Raw genomic sequence first — 25,113 nt, forward strand, 5'->3', positions numbered from 1 at the left:
CTCCATGCATAGAGGACTATGCCTCACCCAGGAGTTCCCTGTACCAATGATATCATAAGTCTGGACCATATCCATCTATATGTATAAATCTATATAGATGTAAATATAGTCCAGACATATGATTTCAACAGTATTGAGATCTATTTCTCTCCCCCTGCTCCTCCCCTCCATTCTCCTCTCCTCTCCTCTCCTCTCCATTCTCCTCTCCTCTTCTCTCCTTTTCTCTCTTCTTTCCCTCCTGTCTTTTCTTCTTTTCTCCTCCTTCTCCTCCTTCTTTTATTTATATATGTACATGCATATACATATATACATATACATATGTGTATATGTGTGTATGTATATTTCTTTCTCAATAAAGAGTATTCACTTAACACCCTGCATGCATGCATGGACGCACGCGTGCACACACACACACACACACACACACACACACACCTACTGCTGTGCTAAGTTAGTGCCTTGCAAGATAAATTGCCATTATGCACAGGTGCCCTAAGGCACAAAGGTCTTAGGTTACTTTCTAGGGACATCATCACACTCCTCCTGGCCTGAGTCCCAGTCACAGATTTGGAAAAGTGTTTGCAGAGGACAGCCTAGTGGGATGGCACTAGTTCCCTATTTGTAAATGTGCTGGACATTATGCATTTTCTTTAAAAAAATTATGAAAAGAAAAGGAAAATCATAGATTATCAGATATGATGGACCTTGGTGATAAACTAATCTGATCCCCTGATTTTTAGAGATGAGGAAACTGAGGTTCAGAGAGGAAAAGGGATTGGTCCAAGGCAGAATAATATTCCCCAGAGTCTCTCAGCCTTTCAGTCCCAGGAGAATATCTTTTCAAACAGTGAGTCCTTTGTGGAGGACTGGATATTGTTCCCCTGTGTATACTCCACCCCTGTGGAGCTCATTGCTGATTTTTGCTAGGGCTCTGTTTATCTGCTGTTACTCTCAGCTGGAACCTTCTCCTAGCTGATATTCTCTCTCAGCCATTAAGATGCCCACAGTCATTCCATTACCAGTCAGGTAAAACTAAGAGTCTCTCCTTTGTTCTGGCTATTGGTTACAACCAGAGCCATAGCTAGGAATTTTGGCAGCTGGGACAAGTGTCAAGGTCTGGAGGACAGAACACCTCCCAGAAGGAGATGGGGATATGGCAGAACCCATGTGGCAGAAAATAGGCCTGGAAGAGCAGTCCAGTAGGAAGACAATATTGCTCTCTAGATGTTGGTGCCCTGTGGCAAAGTCTAAGATTTCCTACCTTAGTTACAACTCTAGTTTCGGACCTTTCTTGCAGAGCTCAAAGTTGCAAGATCATTTATTGAGGCTCTTCCCCCCTGCTTATGTCTCCACTGCAAGTATTTTTTATCTTGTTTTACATCTGAGTAAACCAAAGGTCAGAGATGTTGAGTTATACAACTGGGAACTAGAGCAGGTATTTGAACACAATCCTCTCCTGATTTCATATCCAGCCTTCTTTCCATTTTTTGACAATGCCTCTCATTCACTGGTTCATTCATATATTTTGATGCACTGAAGTGTACAACACTATTGGGTGACCTAAGTGATACAGGGTTTAAGATATGGTGCCTGAAAGAATGGGGTACTGAGGGAATGTCCATCAACTGGGAGTATAGCTGAACAAGTTGTGGTATATGACTATGAGGGAATATTATTGTGCTATAAGAAATGATGAGCAGGATGGTTTCAGAAAAACCTAGAAAGACTTATATGAACTAATGCAAAGTGAAATGAGCAGAACCAGGAGAATAATGTACACAGAAACAGCAATACTGTATGATTATCAACTGTGAATGACTTAATTATTCTTAGCAATATAATGATCCAAGACAATCAAAAAAGACTCATGATGAAAAATGCTATTCACTTGTAGAGAAAGAACTGCTTAAGCCTGAATGCAAATCAAAACATAATTATTTTTCAATTTCTATATTTTTGTGTGTGTTTATTTTTCCCTTTGGGTCTATGTCTTCTTTTACAACATGACTAATATGGTAATATGTTTTACATGATAGAATATGTATAACTATATCAAATTGATTACAGTCTCAGGAAGGGGGAGGGGAGGGAGGAAGGGAGAGAGAAAATCTGGAACTCAAAATTATTTTTAAAGAACGTTAAATTTGTCTTTACATGTAAAATAAAATATTATTTTAAAAATATATGGCACCTGCCCTCAAGGCAGTGAGGTTTCAATCAATAAACCAATCAAAATTTATTAAGTACCTCCTTTTTGCTAGGCATTGTGCTAAAGACTGGGGATACAAATAAAGGTAAAAGACAATCCCTGCCCTCAGGGAGCTTTCAATCTAGTGGGGGAGACAACATGCAAAACAAATGCATACAAGATGAACTATATATAGACTATAAATGAAAGAAAAAAGGCACTGGAATTAAGAGGGGTTGGGAAAGACTTCCTGAAGAAGGTAGGGTTGTAGTTGGGCTTTAAAGGAAGACAGTGAGAAGAATTGTTGGAGTTGAGGAGAGAGAGTGTTCCAGGCATGGAGGACAGCCAGAGAAACTGCCCAGAAATGAGAGATGAAGTTCCTTGTTTGTAGGACAGCCAGAAGGCCAGGATCATTAGGTTGAAGGGTATGTTTTGGGTAGGAGGAGGCTAGGCTATAACATAAACAAACTATGAGAAGCATGTGACAGTTATTCCTAAAGAGTTTCCAAGAAGCTAGAGATCTCCATGGTCTGGAACATTTAGAGAACGGTTCACGAAACAGCTGGACTTGAGCTTGAGAATTGATAGAATTCTCTTGGACAATGTGGAGAGGAGAAGACATTCCAGGGGAGCAAGAAAAGTACTGGGAAATGTTTGGAGTTGGGAATGAATCTGGAAGTACAGCAGGGAGGCTGGCCTGGATGAAATAGAAGATTTGCATTGCCTAAAGATAGAATCTTATGGAGCAGCTGTATTGATGAGAAGAAATATGGCAGTAGAGTCTTATTATTCAGAACTACTGTTGGGTAAAGGGGAATGATGTGGATGTTGCCAGATAGGGTAGGATGGATGAGGGAAAAGTACATTGAGAATATCTAGACCACTCTCCATTCTGTCCCCCAGATCTATTTCACTATCAGGAGAGATCTTCCATAAGGGCACTTTTTATTTTCCCTGCTGTGAAACCAATTGAAAACAGGATGGATGTAAAATAACTTTACAATCCCATCCACTTGGCTCCCTTACAGCTGAGGAAGGTCCAGCCCCAAGGGGTAAAATCTCATGGTCTAAAAATTCTGAGGGAGTTTCAATGGATGCAGCCTACTGATTCAGCTTCCCTTAGGGAGCCTGCACATAAAAGGGGGAAATGCCTGCAGGAGGAATGGATGAGTGAAGAAGGAATTCTGTAAAGGAGATAGAAATGAGAGGAAGACAACAATCTGTTCCCAGTCACTTCTGGCCCTTTCTCAAGCCAAGTCCCCTCTCCTTTGGTTCTATCGAGATTTAAGACAGTCGTTGCTAGGGAAATAAAATCGATTTCATCCCAGAGAGTTTTGGAAGAAAATTGAATTTGCCTTTCTGTGATCCATATTGGTTTAACCCACTTAGGTGTGTTTGACTTTCCAATGTTGAATTACTCACATGTTAATGATATAGATGTTTGGTCTCTATCAGGACAATCAAATATTTCTATATGCTAATCAAAACACCCTCTGTCTTATCAACAATAAAGCCAAATGGATGACTTCATAGGCCCAAAAGGAGATGCTTGGTCTACTCGACCTTTGGAGCACCCACAGGTAATCGTGGGATCAAAGATCTTAGCCTCCCTGGCTCTGTATCTAGTAAGCTAAGCCCGTGGTGGTATGTGCACAATTGACTGAGAAAGACCTGCCAAAACAGATTGTTCCCGGCAGTATGTAATATTTCCTAGGGCTTTTGCCAATTTGGCTCAGATATTTTAGACATCTTGAGGGACAGTGAGCTGAGTCCCTTAAACCAATCAACAGACTGCTATGTCAGGAACTACAACATAATATCACAATGATTCCCAATATTTTTCCAGTGCTTAACATGGATAATATTTCAAGAGTGCCACAATTGTCTTGCCTCATTTTCATACCCAAGGTATAATAATCTGAAAAGGCTTCTATCACTCACACCTTAGGCCCAACTCAAATAATTATGATCTCAAAATTATTCCTGCCATCCCTATGCCTCTTATGTCATTTTCCTAGGTTCCTCTGACCCATGAATTCCTCCCACATACATCCTGGAGAGGCTCCAACAATTTAACCTACAATCCCATTTTGCTTCACATGCTAGCCACCTAGATTCATACCCATCCAAACTTCTCAGCAGATCTAGTGTGCAGGAACCGTGAGAGTACCTTACCTTGAATTTGTATAGTTCTTCTGAGTTTTCAAAGCCTTTTAAGAGCTATTATGCTTTTGGCTTCTCCCAACAAACCTAGAAAGTTAGGTAGGGCATATATTAATTTCCATTTTACAGATGAGGAAACTGAGTCACAGTCATAGACGGTATGACTGGAATACACTTATTCAACAAACTCCAGTGGCTCCCTATAACTTCCAGCATCAAATATAAAACCTTGTTTGGCATTCAAAACCCTTTATCACCTGGCGCCTTTCTACCTTCCCAGTCTTTTTATATCTTACATCCCACCCTCCCACCCCAGTTCTCTGCTATCCAGAGTTCTTGTTCTTCTGGACTCCTTGTTCTTCGCAAAAGATCCTCCATCCCCAGACTCTGGGCATTTTTCCCAGCTGTTCCTGGTGCCTGGAATATTTTCTGTCCTTATCTTCACCTCTTGGATTTCCCTCCCTTCAGGACTCAGTTACAACCTTGTCTTCTGCAAGAAGCCTTCCCCAATGATATTACTTAATACTAGTGTCTTCTCTCAGTTGTATCTCCAGTTTATTTGGCATATCTCTTGCTTGTCCACAGTGTTTACATGTTGTCTCCCCTATGAGACTGTGAGCTCCTTGAGAACAAGGACTGACTTTGGCCTTTCTTTGCAGCTGCAGTACCTAGCACAGTGCAAATAATAGGTGCTTAATAAATGTTTATTGACCAAATGACCTCTCCTTCATAGAATCCCTAGTTCTCTTCAAAGCACAGTTCAGGTGCCATATCTTACATACAACCTATACTAATTGCTCCCATTTATTAGCACTCTTTCCCTTTTGAAATTGGGGAGCTAGGTGGTGCATTGGATAGAGAGCCAGGTCTAAAGACAAGAAGACTCCTCTTCCTGAGTTCAAATCTGGCCTCAGACACTAGCTGTGTGATCCTGGGCAAGTCACTTCACCCTGTTTGCCTCAGTTTCCTCATCTGTCAAATGATCTGGAGAAGGAAATGGCAAATAATTGCAGTACCTTTGCCAAGAAAACTTTAAATGAGGTCATGAAGAGTCAGACATGACTGAACAGCAACAAAAATAATACCAACTTGAAATCACTTTGTATAAAATTTGCATTTACTTACTTCAATCCATAAACCAATTGATCAAAAAGCATTTATTAAGTACCTGCTATGTGCTAGTCTCTATTCTAGGTGCCTGGGTATATCAGCAATGCAATATTCACAATGCCTACAGAAATTACAGATATGCTGATGTAGTTATCAATCACAAAATATATCAAAATATATTGCTATATGGGGGATAAAGAGAGAACATTTATTAAAATACCAAAAGACTGAGTCCCCAAACCAGAAAGTCAAAGCCATCAGAGTAGTTATGAAATTGGCACAGGTAGATAAAGTAGAAAGCACCCACATTCTCAAGCCTTTAAAACAGAACAGGCTACCTCAGGCAAAGGTCCTCCTCTCCCCACTCACAGAAACCACCCAGTGTCCAGGAAGCCTGCTCCTAGCAGCTCTGGCCCCTGGCAGTCCTCAGCAGGAGTCCTTAGCAGAAATTCTGGCTGACTCAAAAAGGGGTTCACGCTTCCGCTGCCACTGCCTCTGCTGCTGCCGCCGCCGTCGCCACCACTGCTAGCCACCGCAGGAATTCTAGCTTGGCTTCTGCTTCCTCTTGCCCCACCCCTTCCTGCTACATCAGCAAGTCCAATGGGGCATGGAAGATCTTTAAATCCCATAACCCTTACATCTGGCCCCAAGATCTTTCATGTCCCTTACTTGGCAAAAATACATTAGGAATAACTGGTGTCAACAGAATTTCACAACAATATAACAAGGATGGCACACAATAAACACAGAAAACCATATTTTAAGGTGGGGCTTGAGCACAAGCTCCCCATCATTCCCCCCACATTGAACAAATGGGGCCCCAAATTCTTATAGTAAGGGGCGAAGGTCTCTTCTTCCATGGCTACTTGCTGCTGAAATCAGATGTACAGCTGTCCCTGTCCCAACGGGTCCCATTTGAGAGGTCAGTTCTTAATATGCTTGATGCCAGGTCCAAGGGTGACACATCACAGTTGCAGACAGGGGCGACATGCAGCTTAAGCTATCAGGCGTCTACAGGTGGAGGGTACCAAGCCTGTGGAAACAAATCTAGCAAACAAGGTAAACAAACAAAAAATCAAGAAGAAGCAAAGAGACAATAACCAGACTATTGTAGCCTCACTTACAGTAGAATAAATGAGTTAAGGGTACAATTTGGTAATCATCTTCTCCAGAATAAACAATAGTTACAGTGTTATTCCTCCCATGTGCTATAATCTCTGCAGCCTTTGGAACATCATCTGGCTTCCGTTTTACCCATACTTTAGCTCCTGATTTTATTCTATCAGTAGAACCAAATCCTTCAGTTCCTCTGATAGTTATTTTGGAAGGAGGGTCAGTTTTTACAAGTGGTATTGTTTTACAAGGAACGATAATCATTTTTGTGAATCTGTATGGGCCCTTCACCTAAATTCTGGAATGTTACAACAATTTCTCCTTGATAATTAGAATCTATTACTCCAGCCAATACATGTATTCCTTGAGCTGCTAATCCTGATTTGGGTAAAATCTGTCCAAAGTGATTTTTAGGGATTCTTATGCATATCCCAGTGGAGATTTTTCTTATTTCTTTTCTGTCCAACCAAAAGTCCTTTAAACAATGTAAATCATACCCCACCGAACCAGGTGTTCCTGGGTACGGTGCTGGGACATCTGGCCTCAAGGTCCAATACTCAATATTTGGGATCTTATGTGTTTGTTGTTTTCTAATTTGCTGATTGGGGGTCATCATTCTGGCTAGAGGTGTACTTCCTCCCAATGGTCTATTATTCAAATTACGTAAAGCCATGAACAAATTACCCTTCCAATGTTGATATGAATTATTGGAACTTAACTTCCTCAACTGTTCTTTCAGTAATCCATTCATTCTTTCAATTAACCCAGATGCTTCTTGATAATATGGAATATGATATATCCGTTCTATATTGTTTAGTATACAATACTTCTTCATTTCATTGCCTTTGAAATGTGACCCATTGTCACTTTGAATCTGCATTGGGGTTCCATAATATAGACTTATGAGATCTAGAGTTTTACAAGTGTTTTTCTGGGTTGCATTCTTATAAGGATGAGCCACTAGTACACTTGAATGGGTGTCAACACAAGTACATATAAATCTGCATCCTTTATCTAGTGGTAGTGGACCAATATAATCTATTTGCCAGATTTGGGCTGGGACTTTTCCTCTTGCTATCTCTCCAGTTACTACCTGAGGAACAGTTCGCTCCTTTTCCAATTGACATATATGACATTCTTCTGCTATCTGTTTTAACAATGAATGAGAGATACTAATACCTCGATCTTGTGCCCACTGGTGTGTGGCCTGGACCCCCAAATGGCCTGCTGTTTGGTGGACCCATTTTTCTAATACCGGATCATCAGTTGTTGTCAAAGTAGGGACAATAAGTTCAGTATCACAATCTTTGCCAGTTGATCAGCATGATCATGATTGTATTCACTTTCTGGCGTGGTGAGGGACGCATGAGAATCTACATGAAAAACTGATAAGTCAGTGACCAAAGACATGTTCCAGATATCTTCCCATAATACTTTGCCCCAGACTGGTTTGCCATGAATTTCCCAATTTTCATTTTTCCACATGAGCATCCATGTAGCTAACCCATTAGCTACCGCCCATGAATCAGTGAATATATGACACTGTCCTCCTTGTTCTATTTTGATGGCTTGATATACTGCCATAAGTTCAGCATATTGGCTACTTGCACCTATCCCAGTACTTTCCAAAGTCCTTCTAGTATATGGGTTATAGGCCACTGCTTTCCAATGTCTTTTTTGGCCCAAATATTTTGCTGTCCCATCAGTAAACCATGCATGTCTCTTTTGCTCCTCAGTTAATACATCATATCCCTCATTCCACTTTACAGTGGATTTTACCAACTGTTGCTTTGGCTCAGGGGGTGTGTCATTCCTCTCAATTTCTATGTTTGCTACAGATTCATGCAGAGCAGAGACTCCGCTTTTGCCTGTTTTCGCTCTATTTTGAATATACCACTTCCATTTGATTATACTAGCCTCTTGGGCATGTCCAATTCTGTGAGAAGCTGGGGTACTCATTACACAGGTCATAATTGGGATTCCAGGTCTTAATATCACTTCATGGCCCAGAGTCAGTTGTTCAGTCTCCACCAAAACCCAATATGCAGCTAACAACTGCTTTTCAAAAGGTATATACTGGACTCCAAATGAAGGGAGTTTCCTACACCAAAATCCCAAAGGTACATTTCGGCTTTGTTGTTTTTGCCATAAGCTCCAGTTTGCATAATCATCTTGTACAGTCACTTGCAATTGTACTGCACTATTTTGCATGGGCCACAAATCTAGGGCCAATTGTATGGAAGCCTTGGCTTCTTCAAAAGCTTTACTCTGCTCAAGTCCCCAGTCGAATTCATATTTCTTCTGTATGACTCTATATAAAGGTTTTAAAATCTGTCCCAAATGTGGAATGTGGTGCCTCCAGTATCCAAACAATCCTATGAACTTTTGTGCCTCCTTCTTATTGGTAGGGGTACGAAAATCCTGAATCTTTTATCAGGCTTGAGGAAGAATCTCCCATAGTCCCTTGTTCCATTGTATACCCAAAAATTTCACATTTTGAGCTGGTCCTTGAACCTTTGCAGGGTTAATTTCCCACCCTTTACTTTTCATATGCTCAATTAGAAGGGTCAAACTCCTTTCCACTTCTTTTGCATCTTTTCCCTGTATCATGATATCATCAATGTAGTGGGTAAGCTGTACATGAGGTAGCTTTAATTCATCCAATTGTTCAGCCACAATCCTGTGACAAATAGTGGGGCTATGTATGTACCCTTGTGGCAAGCAGGTGAAAGTATATTGTCTATCCTGCCAAGTGAAAGCGAAGAGGTCCCATTGTTTAGAGTCTATTGGGATGGTGAAGAAGGCATTTGCCAAGTCAATAACTACATACCAAGTCCCATCATATTTCTGGATCCTTTCTATTAAGGTGATGGTATCTGGAACAGCAGCATACAAAGAAGGAGTCACCTTATTCAACTGTCTATAATCCACAGTCATTCTCCATGTCCCATCTGATTTTCTTACTGGCCAGACAGGATTATTCCATCTTGTGGTTGTAGGGACTAACACTCCTGTTTCAACATATTCCTTTATATTAGTGGTAATTTCATCTTGCCCACATGGCACACGATACTGTTTTAAAGTAATTACTTCAGAAGGTTCAGGTACAGTGATTGGGTCCATTTTTATTTTTCCCACTAAAACTGTATTAATTCCTATCTTCCTTACAGCAAATTGGTATCTCCCTTCAGGTAAATTCATAGTCATGATCTATTCCAATGATGTATTCAGGAATGGGTACAACAACCACAGTATATTCTTTCTTAGGTAACTGCCCAATTTTCATTGTTATTTTAACTTGTCTGGCTGATATTTCAGCCCCTCCCAGACCTGTGATGGTAATAGTAGTTCCATTTTTAAACTTATCAGGGTTTCCATAGATAAGTGTGGCCTCAGCCCCAGTATCCAGCAGTGCCCTAGTCACAGTAGTTGATCCATTCTTCCAATATATTGTTAAACCAATATGGGGTCTGCAATCTCTTCTGCATATTTATTTAATCTGGGCTGGGGCTTGGCCTATCTCCTATTCCCCCTGAAGGTGGGGCAAACTTGGATACAAAGATTCAGATTCAGAAATACCTGCGGGGGTGGTTCCTGCTTCCCTGTTCATTCTAATGCTAAGTACCTTTTCTTGGTACAGCTTATGCAGCTCTTTAGTTGGAATACCATCTATTCTTCTAAAGTCCACCCCTGCTCTTAATAGAGCAGTAAACAGTTCCCTTCTTGTGGGTCTATTTTGTCTCTGAATCCTCTGGCTGTTTATTCTTCTCTCTCGAGGCAATTTGTCTTTTTCCCATTCCCCTAAATTGCTTAATTGTGAAATCTTATCCAGCACCTCTGAAAGAGGGTGCCCTATTTCTCCAATTAATAGAGTCAGAATTAGGTGCTTATATGCAGGAGGAGCCATCTTCACTATGATATTTCTATGAGGAACTCCTAGGGGGGTATCATAATATGCATTTGCATCTCCAATCAGGATAGCAGTTTTCATTACCTCCTCCTTTAGCTTTCTCATACAGTCTCTAAGTGAGTACCAGGGTCTGTCTCCCCTAGGCCACATAGAGTCAGTAGGATATTGCTTTTTGCATCCCTCTGCAGCTAAAGCTAACATATTAGTTTTGTTGTTACCTCCTTGCATATGGTGATCCCTAAACGCTTGGTGTACAAAAGGATTCTGACTGATACCTGTGAATTTTAAGCAGTCCTCACTGTCCAGTGTTATTCCTCCAGTGCCTTCATCAGTGATTCTTACTATCCAAGACACTAAAGATTTCCCCATTCTTTGGGTGAATCTACTCAATATATCAGTGATCTGTTGAGTGAAATCCTCAATTATCTCCCTGGACTCTGTGTTTTGCCCCGGTGGTTCTCCTGTCTTCTTCTTCGTATGGGGAGAGCTTCTACATTAGAAGACTCCTCATCTAACCTTGCTCCATTCTCCTCACACACATTCTCCTGGAAGCTGTCAGGGCAACTCTGCCCAGCCTGTACAAAAGCTGCATGCACATTCCTTCTGCTCGTTTTTTGCTTCCTTTTAGCTACATGAACAATAGCTTGTTCCTGGACCACATGAGCTCCTCTAGTTTGCTCTTCTGAATGCTGTGACACATAAGAATCCTCAGGCAAACCAGCTGACTTCCTAACCATCCAAGCTCTTTCCTCCAGCAGCTTATCTCTACTTTTACACACAAGACGATAACTTGTTAGCAGGACCCAGCTTCTCCTGCACACTCCTGCCAGTTCTTTGCCTGGTTCTATGGGTATTCCTTGCAAACATCTTTCCAAATCTCCAGGTTCTCCCTCTTTTAGCCTTGGTTCCCAGTTTTCACAGGGCCCTGTGCTTTTGGCCCATTCTCTGGCTAGAGAGGAATAAGGCAAATTCTCCCATCCTGGAATAGCCATTTCTCCCTCTAAAGCTGCCCCTGCTTCCTGACATTTTGTGATCCCATCCTGGTCACCAAATATATCAGCAATGCAATATTCACAATGCCTATGGAAATTACAGATATGCTGATGTAGTTATCAATCACAAAATATATCAAAATATATTGCTATATGGGGGATAAAGAGAGAACATTTATTAAAATACCAAAAGACTGAGTCCCCAAACCAGAAAGTCAAAGCCATCAGAGTAGTTATGAAATTGGCACAGGTAGATAAAGTAGAAAGCACCCACATTCTCAAGCCTTTAAAACAGAACAGGCTACCTCAGGCAAAGGTCCTCCTCTCCCCACTCACAGCAACCACCCAGCGTCCAGGAAGCGTGCTCCCAGCAGCTCTGGCCCCTGGCAGTCCTCCACAGGAGTCCTTAGCAGAAATTCTGGCTGACTCAAAAAGGGGTTCACACTTCCGCTGCCGCTGTCTCTGCCTCTGCTGCCGTCGCCGCCACTGCTAGCCACAGCAGGAACTCTAGCTTGGCTTCTGCTTCCTCTTGCCCCACCCCTTCCTGCTACATCAGCAAGTCCAATAGGGCGTGGAAGATCTTTAAATCCCATAACCCTTACACTGGGATACAAAGACAAAAACAGGATAATTCTCATCCTCAAATAGTTTACTTTCTATTGGGGGAGAAAACATACAGAAATGAGTGCTCATGAAATACAGCAAGGAAAATACAAGATATCAGAGGAAGGAGGGTGCAAGACATTGGAGCAATCAGGAAGGTTTCACATGGAAGGTGGTGCTTGAACTGAGTCTTAAAGGAAGCCAGGAAATCTAAGAGGCAGAGATGTGGAAAACATGGATTCTAAACATGGAGCATGGAGACAGGAGAAGACGGACCAACAAAAAGTGCAGTCTGGTTTCTGAAGTCAACATCAATCTCTTAATCACCAAATTCAATGACCCTTTTTTTTTCTTTTTGGAGGAGGGAAGGCAGGGCAGTTGGGGTTAAGTGACTTGCCCAAGGTCACACAGCTAAGTAAGTGTTAAGTGTCTGAGGCTGGATTTGAACTCAGGTCCTCCTGACTCCAGGGCCAGTGTTCTATTCACTGTGCCACCTAGCTGCCCCTTCAATGACCCTTTATTAATCTTCTTTCACCTTCACTTCTTTTCCACCTTCAATGCTGCCAACCACCCTCTTCTCCCAGATAGTCTTTCCACTCAAGAGTTTCTTGACACGACTCTCTCCTTATGTTCCTGTTTCTTGACTGCTCTTTCTCAGTCTCCTTTGCTGAACCTTCTTCCATGCCACACCCATTAACTGTGTGTGTTAACTCTATCCTTGATCTTCTTCTTTTCTCCCTCTATACTACAAGTCAAGACATCACTGCATGACATCATTGGTCCTCTTTGAAAATGAAGGATGGTGGGGTAGCTGGATGGCAAAGTGGATAGAACACCAGCCCTAAAGTCAGGAGGACCTGAGTTCAAATCTGACCTCAGACACTTAGTAGCTGTGTGACCCATGGCAAGTCACCTAAGCCTGTTTGCCTCAGTTCCTCATCTGTCATATGATCTGGAGAAGGAAATGGTAAACTACTCCAGTATCTTTGCCAAGGAAAACCCCCAAATGGGGTCTTGAAGAGTTGGACACAACTAAACAACAGCAAAACACTTTATTCCCCTCTGTACCCTCTACAAGCCAGTGATATTGGTTTGTTTGCTGCTCCTAACACTCTACACCCCATTTTTCACTGACTGTCTTTGCCTGCTTAGAATACTGTTCCTTTAGCTTCTGTCTCCTTGCTGCCATAGCTTCCTTCAAGACTCAGTTCAAATTCTACAATCTGCAGGAGGCCTTTCTTGGTCTCCCTCCACCTTCTAAATCTCCCACTGCTAGTGCTTTTTCTCTGATAGTATCTACAATTTACCCTGGATACAAGATGTCCCAAAAGTTTTAGTGCAATTTTAAGCACTAGGGTATTTGGGGACCTAGTAGGGAGTCACACATACACCAGTTCCTAGTAAGCCATACCTCCCAGTAAGCCCTCCCTTACAACCATATCTTATACGTACCAAATTGTTCACATTTTGTCTTCCCCATTAGAATGTGAGCTCCTTGAAGGCAAGGACCATGCTTTTGCTTTTCCTTGTACCTATGATACTTAGCATACTTCTTAGCACATAGTAATTACTTAATAAATGCTAGCTAACTAGCTAGTCAATTGGTTGAGGGGTCACAGGGAGAGAGGAGTAATGTGTAACAAGGCCTGAAAGATATGTCAGGGTCAGGTTATAAAGAGCTTTAAATGCCAAACAGAGGAGATGATAGGAAGCCACCAAAGCTTATTAAGACACTGATTTGTTCAAATCTGTGCCTTAGTAAAATTAATTTTGCACCTATGTGGAGGATATATTAGACTGAGGCCTGAGGAAGTGAGACCAATTCCTGTGTATATATGTATAGTACATGAGCATCCCTTCAGGAGAAGTAAGTTGCTTTAAGGTAGGGATAGTTTTATTCTTGTCTTTCATTCCTTGTGCCTAGGCCAGTGCCTTGCACACATAATAAATGTGGAATTGACTTAAATTGAATTGAGTTGAATTAAATCGACCTTGCCTAGCCCTATATCTAGTAAATAGAGGAATCAGAATTGGATCCCAGGTCTCTGATGAACCAAATTGCTTCTATCTTGATTTCCCTCACAGTCGATTCTTCTTCTTTTTTTTTTTTAAAGCAATTGGGGTTAAGTAACTTGCTCAAGATTACACGGCCAGTTATTTCTGGGTGTGGTGCTGAGTATCTGAGCCCGGATTTGATCCAGGTCATCCCGACACTGGAACCGGTGCTCTTACTCACTGAGTCACCTGGCTGCCCCTCAGCCGATTCTTCTAATCACATACAGCCTGCACCTTTATGGCCCAGGAACTATTTCAACACCTCAGAAGATTGGAACCTTTACATATCTTAGTAGATGGGCTTCATGAATGGCTGTGGCTCCCAAAATGTCATTATTTCAAGACTGACTTTTGAGTTCAGCTGATCCTCAAAAGGAATCAGACACCCAGCCTCCCTCTAAACTTCCCAGTTTGAGTAGAACCTGACAGAGCTTAAATTCTTTTAGCATGGCCTCCAGGAACTCGGGGTCATTGACATCCCATGATCAGAGCAGGACTTTAGTGAAGGTCACTTTAAATTGGAAAGTTTTTTTTTCCCCAACTGAGGAGTCTTTTTAAAAAGTTATTTTTCTTTTCAATACTAAATTTTCTCCTTCCCTCCACCCCTCCTCCACCCATTGAGATGACAAGAGATATAATAACCATTATACATATGAAATCATGCAAAATATTTCCATTTTATCCATGTTCTAGGGAAAAGGAAAGCAAGAAAAATATAGGGAAAAATGGGCTTCAATCTGTACTCCAAGTCTATCAGTTCTCCATCTGGAGGTGGATAGTATTTTTCATCATGAGGCCTTTGAAATGTGGTAGATCATTATATTGATCAGAGCTTCTAAGTATTTTGCATTAATTATCTAGATAATATTGCTGTGGTTATACACATTGTCTTCCTAGTACCGCTCATTTCACTTTGTATCAGTTCATATAAATTTTCCTGGGTTTTTCTGAAACGATCCCTCTTGTCATTTCTTACAACACAATAGTTATGCCATCACATTCGTATACCTTAACTTTTTCAGTCATTCCCCAGTTAAAGGACATCCTTTCAGTTTCCAATTCAATGTTACCACAAATAGAGCTGATTTCAACATTTTTGTATGCTTAGGAACTTTTTCTTTTATGTCTTTGGGAAACAGATCTACTAGCAGTATTGCTGGGTCAAAGGATGTGCATAGCTTTATAGCCCTTTGGGCATAGTTACAAATTATTCTGAGGTCATTTTAGTTATCCTATAGAGGAATCTGGCAAAGAAGAATTCTGGGAGGGAAGACAATGAGGAATACATGGAGATATCTAACTGAAATAAAAACAAAAGTTATCAATAAATATGAATTTTTTAGAAAGAACAGAAGCTTAGTATGATGTGTTTCCAGCCTTAGTCCTTCTTCAGAAAAATCCCATCCTGCTCTTACTATATAGCATACCTGAGAAACATGTTGAGTTTCCTTCTTGCAGTTGGTTTTGTTTTTTAAAGTATTTATTAGCTTCCTAACATCCTATCACCATTTAAAAAGATGTCTTAATTATACTTTGGGCTGTTTCTCTCTCTCTCTCTCTCTCTCTCCCCCCTACATACACACCAATTCCTAGTAATCCATACCTCCCAGAACCCACCCCCCATTATAACAAAGAGAAATGGTTGAACTAAGCAACAGATATCACCTATTCCTTCCAGTGTATGCAGCTTTCCATATTTTTAGTCCATCTCTATCAAGAAAGAAATGTGTTGGCAGGGCCCGGCTCAATTTAGCTGCATAACAAAACCCATCATGGGTTCTTCCTCTCACCAACGCAGACGTGAGCGACGTTTCTGAAGATACCTGTCTACAGGAAGGCTGAGCAAGGCTCAATCCCTTTTTCAGCGCCACCCAAGACTGGATATAGATGCTGGAGAACCACCACCACTCCACCGAGCCTGTGCCCGCCATGATGCTTCTGCCCTTCAACTGCTACTCCAACTTGGGGCCGACCCCACTCATCAGGACTGCCATGGGAATACTGCTTTGCAGCTGCTGCTAGACAAGGTCCTAGTGCCTACAAGGACTTCTTCCTGCCTCTGATGACACAATGTCCCACTGCCATGAAGATGAAGAACCAACAAGGAAAGACCCCTGGGGAACTTCTGGGCTGGGAATGTCCCCCAGAGCCATCTGTAGGAGTGGAAGAAGAAGAGGAAGATGCTGACAGGGAGAGAAAATGGAGACAGAAGCTTCAAGAGGAGCTAGAGGATGAGTGGCAGGAGATGCTGGGGCGGTTTGAGGGTGATGAGGATGCCACCTTAGAGCCTGAGTCCTTCTCTGCCTGGACTGAATGGATGGCCCAAGAATATGCCCAGAAACGACGACAGCAACAAGAAGCAGAGAGAGCCCAGCATCCAAAATGTATGTCAGCCTCCTACCGTAGCTGGCAGCAACAAGAGGAGGAAAGTCGTCTATTCCAAGAGCGAGCCCAGGCCAAGGAAGAAGAACTGAGGGAGAGCCGAGCCAAGAAGACCCAGGAAGCCAAAGAGCATTGTTGGGGAGATCCCAATAGGACAAAGCCCAGGGCAGACCTCACCAAGGGAAGGGAACGATTTTGGTGTTTTAGAGATATACCCTGGCCCTGTCTTGGGGGAAGGGACCCTGAGGCAATGGCAGCAGCCCTAGTGGCCAGGGGCCCTCCACCCACAGATCAAGCAGCTCTAAGAAAGTATCTGAAGGCCCAGCAAGTCCAGTGGCATCCTGACCGATTCCTGCAGAGATTTGGGCGCCAAATTGAAGCTAGGGAAAGGGAAAAAGTAATGGAGATTGTGACAGCTCTGTCCCAGGCCCTCAACCAACATGCAGAAGGCCTAAAGTGACCCAGAGGAAAAATGGGTAGATGTGATACGAATAATGCAGACAACAGGATTCAGGGAATAAGGACAAAATATAAGCCCTGGAATGAGGGGGAAATTGGGTGTAGGAACAGAGGCTGAGATGGAAACTATAGAAAAGGATGAGGCCTGAATGAGGACAGGTTGTGGGTTAGAGATGAAGCTGAGCTGGAGCAGTCGTGGGAGGTTGCTACCACTAAATCTCTTCTCTTCCTACTTATTTCCTAATAAAACATAGTTCCTCTGCCTTTAAAAAAAAAAAGAAAAGAAAAGAAAGAAATGTGTTCTGAGGAGTTCCCAGGTATTAAGATTAAATATTGCATCACTCTGAATTTTGATGCTTATTAATGTTTTTTCTTTACATTATTGTGATCATATATATTATTTAACAAAATAATTTATGTAATAACAAAATAATTCATGTAACATGCTAAAAGATGATTTGACAAAATAATAATGATTCTCATCTGCTTTCTTCCATTGTCTCTTTATCATCTCCTTTTAAATGTGTTTTACTTTGCTGTCATTACTTGTTTTTATTCATAGAGTATGTATTTTTATTCAAATCCTTTTCCTTTCCTTTTACTGCCTTACTTCAATAAATCTTCCCGCATTTCTTTGTACCCTTCATAGTTCTCATTTTATAGTGCAACAATATTATTTTATATTCATATACCACTTGTTTAGACATCTTCTAATAATTAGGCATGAGGTTTGTTTGTTTTTTTTTTTACCATTTCATTCTTTGATATTATGAATACTTTTGTCCAGATTGATACTGTTTTCCCCCCTTTCAACCACACCCTTGGGTTATAATTTTAATAGTGGAATGATTAGATAAAAGGGTATTCACAGGTTCCTAATCTATTGTCTATTGCCATATTGCTTTGCAAAAAGACCATCCCATTTCAAGCACTGTCATCAATGTAACAGGGTATCTGTTTTTCCATAGTCCTGGCAACTCTTCATATTAACATATGCATCCAATTTCATGGATGTAAGGTAGTACCTCTGAAATTATTTGAACTTGTGTTTTTGATGGTCAGAAAACTTTAAGTTTTCCAGCTAGTTATTGATGATTTATGGTACGTCTTTAAAAACGACTGGCTCACATTCTTGACCATTTATCCATTTACCAGAGTTCCTTCTAATGATAGAAAGAGAACTCAAACACTGAGAATGGAAATGATACTCCAGGAATTGAGTCAAGAATAGGATCGTCTGCTTAGCCAGAGAACCCTGCGAGAGAAGAAAGCACACTCTTTCATTACATTATTCTTTAGTAGGGCAGAGGGTGAATCCAGCTGTCCCCCGTGGCTGCTCCCTGTTGTAGTTCCTTCATACACCCTTGGTTAGTATCAGCAATTTTAATTAGCAATTTATTTAAATAGTAACACTAATTAGTAGTATAATAGTATACTTAATAGTATACTTAGTATAATACCAGTTATAATACTACAATTAGTATAATATTCGCTAACATTAGATTCAGGTGAAATCAGATGAACATTTCCTTAACAGGAAAGGAAACATGAAAAGGTGATAGGAAGTCTGGACAAAATGGGATAGGCAGGCCTTCCCTTCTGCCTTGGCAGTGGTGGGGAACCTAAACTCTACATGTAACATTAGCTACTTCAGCGAGGATGACAATGACAATAGCAACAGTGAACATTTGTATAGTGCTTCCTATGTGCCAGGCTTACCTTTACCACTTACCTTTCCTGAGTTAGCTAGGACATCCTTTTGTCTTTCTGTACTTGTCTTTCCATTCACCATTGTACTCCAGGACCACTGGAGAGGGCTTATTCAAATTAGCCTTCTCTACTTCATGAAACATCAACATCTAAAAAAGAGAGTGGAGACAGAATGGACTGATGCCACCATAGCCATTCGTATAGACCCATAATCCCCATTGTGCTTTTTTTTTTAATGTTTTTTGGACTTTCCCACCGAATATCACTTTGATGACAGTATCCTTTCTGGGCGTAAACCTGTTCATCTCAGTCTGGTATTTGTTCCACAATATCTACCTGTGTACTTGAAATGAAAGAGTTAGAACATTTATAGAGATAATTGTGTCTTCGATATAATTGAGTTGAATAGAAGTCTAAACTGATCCACCCAAAACCCAAATCTAGTCTAGAAACATTTCCAGTGAACATTCCAATGACTTTGAAATGTTTGAAAAACAGATATATTGCCTTTCGTGCCAAAATCACTGGGTACTGCACTTTTAAGTCTGAATTTCCTTTCAGATCCTTAGGTTGTGACAGATAATTCCATGGAAACATCCTAAGATCATCAAAATGCTGTGGTCTAGAGCCTGCAAGAAGTGTTTAACCACACTTCATCCAATTACAAAATTCAAGTGATTGAAAAATGACAAGGAAAGGCCAATGGTAAAAATCTAATCTTGTTCAAATTGCTACCATGGACAAGAACTCAGAGCTGGCACATATATAAAGACTGAAAAAGGGGGGATACTGGAAAATGAAAATAAATCTAGGCTTGGCAGACCTGCTCAATAAATTCATCAACTAGGATTAGGAAACACAGAGAACTAGAAATCAGAAATCCTGGGTATTAGCTCCAGATCTCCCTCTTTTAGCAAATCTTTGAGTATATAGACATTGTCATTATCTATATATTGTCCATAACTGCAGGTTTCAAAGTATGGTCCTCTGATTCCAGGGGGGGATGGGGTGAGGGTGAAGGTGGGAGGGGACAGGGAAGGTCAGGAGTAGGCAGAATGCAAGACCCTTTCACGGGTGCCCAAGGACAAAATGATTGTCATAGTAATATTAAGATGTAATTTGCCTATTAAAATATTTCTTTTTGGGTGGCCAGGTAGCACAGTGAGTAAGAGCACCAGCTCCAGTGTCAGGATGAGGTGGGGATCGAATCTGGGCTCAGACACTTAGCACCCACCCAGAAACACCTGGCCACGTAACCCTGAGCAAGTTACTTAACCCCTATTGCTTTAAAAAAAATTCTTTTTTTCCAACTAAGTACTTGGAGTTGCCTAGATTCAGTTAGGTGGCACATTGAATAGAATGTTGGACCTGGCATCAGGAAGACCTGAGTTTATATCTGTCTTCAGACACTTACTCTCTGTCCTTGAAGACTTGGAGTCTTAAACTGTCTTTTGCCTCTTTTTGTATCCCTAGGACTTAATACAGTGTCTGGCATATAGTAGGCTCTTAATAAATGTCTATTGATTGATTGATTGAATGTTACTATACAATTGGATGCTTTCAGGAGTATGTCTCATTTAGTGCCCCCTGGGGTAAAAAAAAATGAGTACATTTAAACATTGTTTAACATCTGCAGAACTATAGAATTTCAGAGTTAGAAGCCATATAGTCTAACTGGTACCCAGAAAGGAATCCCCCTTACAATATTATCATAAAGATGTCATCTACCCTCTGCTTGAAGACCTTCAATGGAGGGATGCCTGTGACTTTCTTAGGTAAACCATGCCCTTCTAGGACAGTTCCCAATCAAGCCCATATTGACTTAGAAAACCACAAACTAACATCTATATTTTGTTGCATTTTTATTTATTTTGTTAAATATTTCCCAATCATATTTCCAGCCAGGGAGTTTTGCTGGCCAAAGGCTGAGTTCACTATCTCTGCCTCAGATACCTGGAAGTGGCTATCATGTTGCCCGGAGTCTACTCTCCTCTAAACTAAACAACCCCAGTTCCTTCAACTAAGGATTCAAATACTTTTGGCATCTAGCTTGCCTACTCCTGGATGATCTCATTATTCCTGTAGCTCCTGGAACTGAATATAATATTTCAGTTGGTGTCTGTCTAGGGTACAATGCAACAACTCTACCACCTCCTTATTCTTGGATGAGATGACTCTCAGTGAAAATTAGCCCTCTATGACTTCATATCATACTTTTGACCCATAGTAAATGAGTGAAGTGAGTGAAAAAAAATTATTAAGTACTTAATATGTGCTAAATGCTGGGAATACAATGCAATACAATTCCTGCTCTCAAGGAGTTTACATTCTAGTAAACACATTATGGACAACACATACGGAAAATTTCAGCTACAACTCAGATGGAATGTTCCTAGGGTCCTTGGGGTGCAGGGACAAAGCAGATTTTAATGCTTCTTCTTTAAGTTCATTTCCACTTATGTCAGTCAGTCAGACCTCATTGTTGCATGTTTGCAAAGTCTACCAGTGCCATGCCAGGAAACTGAATCTCTTCCATTTGAATTGCTTTAGGAAGATTCTGAAGATCACCTGGCAGGATAAGGTACCAGACACTGAAATCCTAAACTGCCAAGCATTCAAGCTCTACTTCAGAGAATGCAACTCTGATGGGCTGGCCACATTGTTCAAATGCAAAATGTATGCTTGCCAAAAAGACTATTTTATGGAGAACTCAGGGCAAGAGCTCACATGGTGGGCAGAAGAAGCGATACAAGGACACTCTCAAGGTCTCTCTTAAGAACTTTGGAATTGATTGTGTGACATGTGACAGACTGGCACAGGACCACTCAGCATGGTGTACCCACATCAGAGAAGGTGCTGTACCCTATGAGAAAAGCAGAATTGAAGTAGCTCAATAGAAACGCAAGATGCACAGATTTAGAGAATCCATCCCAAATGTACCTGTGGTGGAGGATTCTGAGCTCATATTACTCTGACCAGCCACAGACACACTAACTAGATTCTAGCATAGTGAGGTCATTTTGGTTCTTTTTAAGAACAAAGGACAACAACCAACCATTAAGTATTTGCTGTATGCCAGGCATTTTACTAAGTGCTAGAGATACCAAGGTAAAAGACAATCTCTGCTCTTGAGGAGCTCACAGGAGGAGAGGAGGAGGAGAGAGCATGCAAGTGACTATGAACCCAAGAAGCTATATGTAGGATAAATTGGAAATAATCAATGGAAGAAAGACCTTAGAATTCAGAAGGATCAGAAAAGGCTTTGCATAGAAAATAGAATTCTTGCTGGGACTTGGAAGCCAAGATGCAGAGGTATGGAGGGAGAGACCTCCAGGGATAGGGGACAGCCAGAGAAAATGGGAGATGGAGTGTCGTTCTAGGTCCATCAAGGAGGCCAGCAGCACTGGGTTGAAGATTTCACAGGGGGAGGGGTGGAAAGGTGTATGAAGACTCAAAAGGTTGGGACATGGGGCTCAGATTATAAAAGGCTTTGAATGGCAAACAGAGGACTTGTACTTGATCCTGGAGGTGAGAGAGACCCACTGGGATTTACTGAGTGGGGTGGGGTGGAGAGGGCATGGTCACATGTGTGCTTTGGGCAGATCATTTTGACAGCTGAATAGATGATGGACTGGGGTGAGGCAATGGGACCAAGCAGCAGGCAAAAGGTGATGAAAGCCTTCACCAGGGTGTTGGCAGTTTTAGGAGTGAGAAAGAGGCATATTCAAGAGTTGCTATAATGGTAAAATCAACAAGTCCTGGCAACAGATTGGAATTGGGCGGTGGGGGGGAGCGTTGACAGAGATTGAGGAACATCATATTGATGTTGCAGTTCACTAAAACCACCAGATCTTTTTCAGGCAAACTACTATCTAATCACGTTTGTTCCTCTATCTCATACTTTCAGAGATAATTTCTTGAATCCACATGCAAGACTTTTAAATCTATCCCTATTGCATTTAATTTTATTAGATTTAACCCAGTGTTCTATCCTGGGTCTTGTTTCTATCCTAATTGTGTCATTTCCAAATTTGATGAGCATATAATTTATGCCTTCAATTTACTATGTCAGTACATGTTATGATTAGTCATGATAATTGCATATATGCATTCTGTGAGGCCAATAACATGTTAGTAAAGGCAGTATGTGGCACGCTCATGATAACATGCAATAGCAATTCATATCAATGCTCTGATGCTACAACAACGTAGTAATCAATATAGGCACGAAAGGAAAACAGATAGTCTTTCCCAAGCAATGTTCTATAGGAGACCACATGTTTACAGTCATACAATTTTTTTTTTTTGCTTTTTGGATGGGTGAAGGCAGGCAATTGGGGTTAAGTAACTTGCCCAAGGTCACACGGCTAGTAAGTGTTAAGTGTCTGAGGCCAGATTTGAACTCACATCCTCCTGGCTCCAGGGCCAGTGCTCTATTTGCTTCACCACCTAGCAGCCCCTAGTCATACAAATATTGAAAGTTGTAGAGTAGGGGGCGGAGCAAAGATGGCAGAGTAGAAGCAGGAAAACTACATGAACGCTCCCCATAACCACCTCAAATACCTATAAAATATGACTCTAAACAAACTTTAGAGCTACAGAACCTGCAAAGTGACAGAGAGAAACAAATCTCCTGTTGAAGGCAGCCCGGAAGGCGAACAGGAAGGGTCCATCACAGTGCACTGGGAGCCAGCCCAGCCTCCTGTGAACCTACTGTTTTAACCCCAGCAGCACTGGAATGGACTTTGGGAGAGTGGATCACCAGCAGCTGTGGCAGTTTCCAGAATTATCAACCCATAAATGCCAAAGACAAAGTGAGGGGTCAGTGTGGAACTCTGTTGGAACTGGGGGGGACTGAGGAGTGCAGTCCGGCCTCTGCCCCTGGAGCAAGAAGTGTCAGAGGCACAGAGGCCGTGCAGCCACCTCCATGTGGCTGCATCAGAGCTCCTGCCTGCAGATTGTAGGGGGACCAAGCGACCATTCAGAAGGTCATCGCCCTTGTTTTAACCTGCTTGGATCTGGATCGCTGTCTTGTGTGGAGGTCCTGGTGTGCATGACCAGCAAGCCAGAGCTTGTGGTGTCTGTAGAGAGGGCAGCCAACTAATACCTCTGGCAGCTGCAAAAACCCCAGCAATTTGGGACAAAGCTCTCCTCTCTGAAAGCACAGTTCTGCTGTGGCAAAGAGAACTCAAAAGCCAAGTAACATGAGCAAGCAAAGGAAAATACAGTTATTCAATGAAATAGAGGACTTTCAAGTATTCTTGATGAAAAAAACAGTTGAATAGAAAATCTGACATTCAAATACAAGAAGCAAGAGAAGCATAAGAAGGTAAACAGGGAAAAGAAATCATAAGGTACTTACCAAAGTTGAACTATTTACATTCCTACATAGAAAAATGATAATTGTAACTTATGAAATTTTCACAATATGAAGATAGTTGAAGGGAATATAAATGTATATATATATGTGTGTGTGTGTGTGTGTGTGTGTGTGTGCATGTCTAAATAGGAGGGTATATGTGCATATGAATACGTATGTGAGTATGTGTATATATGTGTACAGGTATACATAGACAGAGGGCACAGGATCAATTGAATAAGAAGTGAAGATATTTAAAAAATAAAATTTAGAGGTGAGAGAGGAATATAACAAGAGGAGATAGGGAGAGATAGAATAGGGTAAATTATTTCATATAAAAGAGGCAAGGAAAACTTACAATGGAGGGGAAGAATAGGAAGATAAAAGGGAATGGGTCAACCTTACTCTCATTGAATTTGGCTTAAGGAGGGAATAACATACACACTAAATTGGGTATCTTACCCTTCAGGAAAGTAGGGGGGAGGGGAGTAAAAGGGGGGATGACAGGGAGGGCAGATGGGAGGAAGGTAGTTAGAAGCACACACTTTTGAAAAGGAACAGGATCAAAGTAGAAAATAGAACAAGTGGGGGGTGGGGGATGGAGGGAAATATAGTCAGTCTTCTACAATATACCCACCATGGAAATGTTTTGAGTAACTACACATGTATAACCTATATTGAATTGCTTATCTTCCCAGTAAGGGTGGGTAATGAGGAAAGAAGGGAAAAAATCTGGAATTCAAAGTTTTAAAATCAAATGTAAAAAAAAAATTTATTATTATTTTTTGCATGCAACTGGGAAATAAGATATACAGGTACTGTGGTATGGAGATTCATCTTGCCCTATCGGAAAGTCAGAGGGAGGATGGGAGAGGATATAGAAGAGAGCAGATTGGGGGAGGTGGTATTCAGTGGGATTGCTATTTTGGGGTGGTGGGTACGGGAAAGATGGGAAGAAAATGTGTAACTCAAAAATCTTGTGGAAATGAATGTTGTAAACTAAAATTAACATAAAATTTTTAAAAAAGTTGTAGAGCATACATAATCCTATTATACACATTCCCTATTA

General features: G+C 41.3%; 1 protein-coding gene and 1 long non-coding RNA gene across 3 annotated transcripts in view; one reads left to right on the forward strand and one right to left on the reverse strand.

The window, feature by feature from the left end:
* Positions 1–5,493: 5,493 nt before the first annotated feature.
* LOC138167264 (uncharacterized) overlaps positions 5,494–25,113 on the reverse strand; it is an 86,403-nt gene continuing 66,783 nt past the window's right edge. For both annotated transcript variants that reach the window (XR_011169848.1, XR_011169847.1), the window contains 2 exons: positions 18,708–18,834; positions 5,494–6,508 (listed from right to left, as the gene is read on the reverse strand). This is a non-coding gene — a long non-coding RNA (uncharacterized lncRNA). The remainder of the gene's footprint in view (positions 6,509–18,707; positions 18,835–25,113) is intronic.
* NFKBIL1 (NFKB inhibitor like 1) lies at positions 15,872–17,239 on the forward strand. The gene is given in 2 exon segments (XM_069096327.1): positions 15,872–16,141; positions 16,144–17,239. Coding segments are annotated over 2 exon segments (1,068 nt in total). The 5' UTR covers positions 15,872–15,906; the 3' UTR covers positions 16,977–17,239.

This window comes from Petaurus breviceps, unplaced genomic scaffold, assembly GCF_028583685.1.
Source record: "Petaurus breviceps papuanus isolate PSGF00001 unplaced genomic scaffold, PetGlider_PUasm1.0 229, whole genome shotgun sequence".
Taxonomy (NCBI): domain Eukaryota; kingdom Metazoa; phylum Chordata; class Mammalia; order Diprotodontia; family Petauridae; genus Petaurus; species Petaurus breviceps.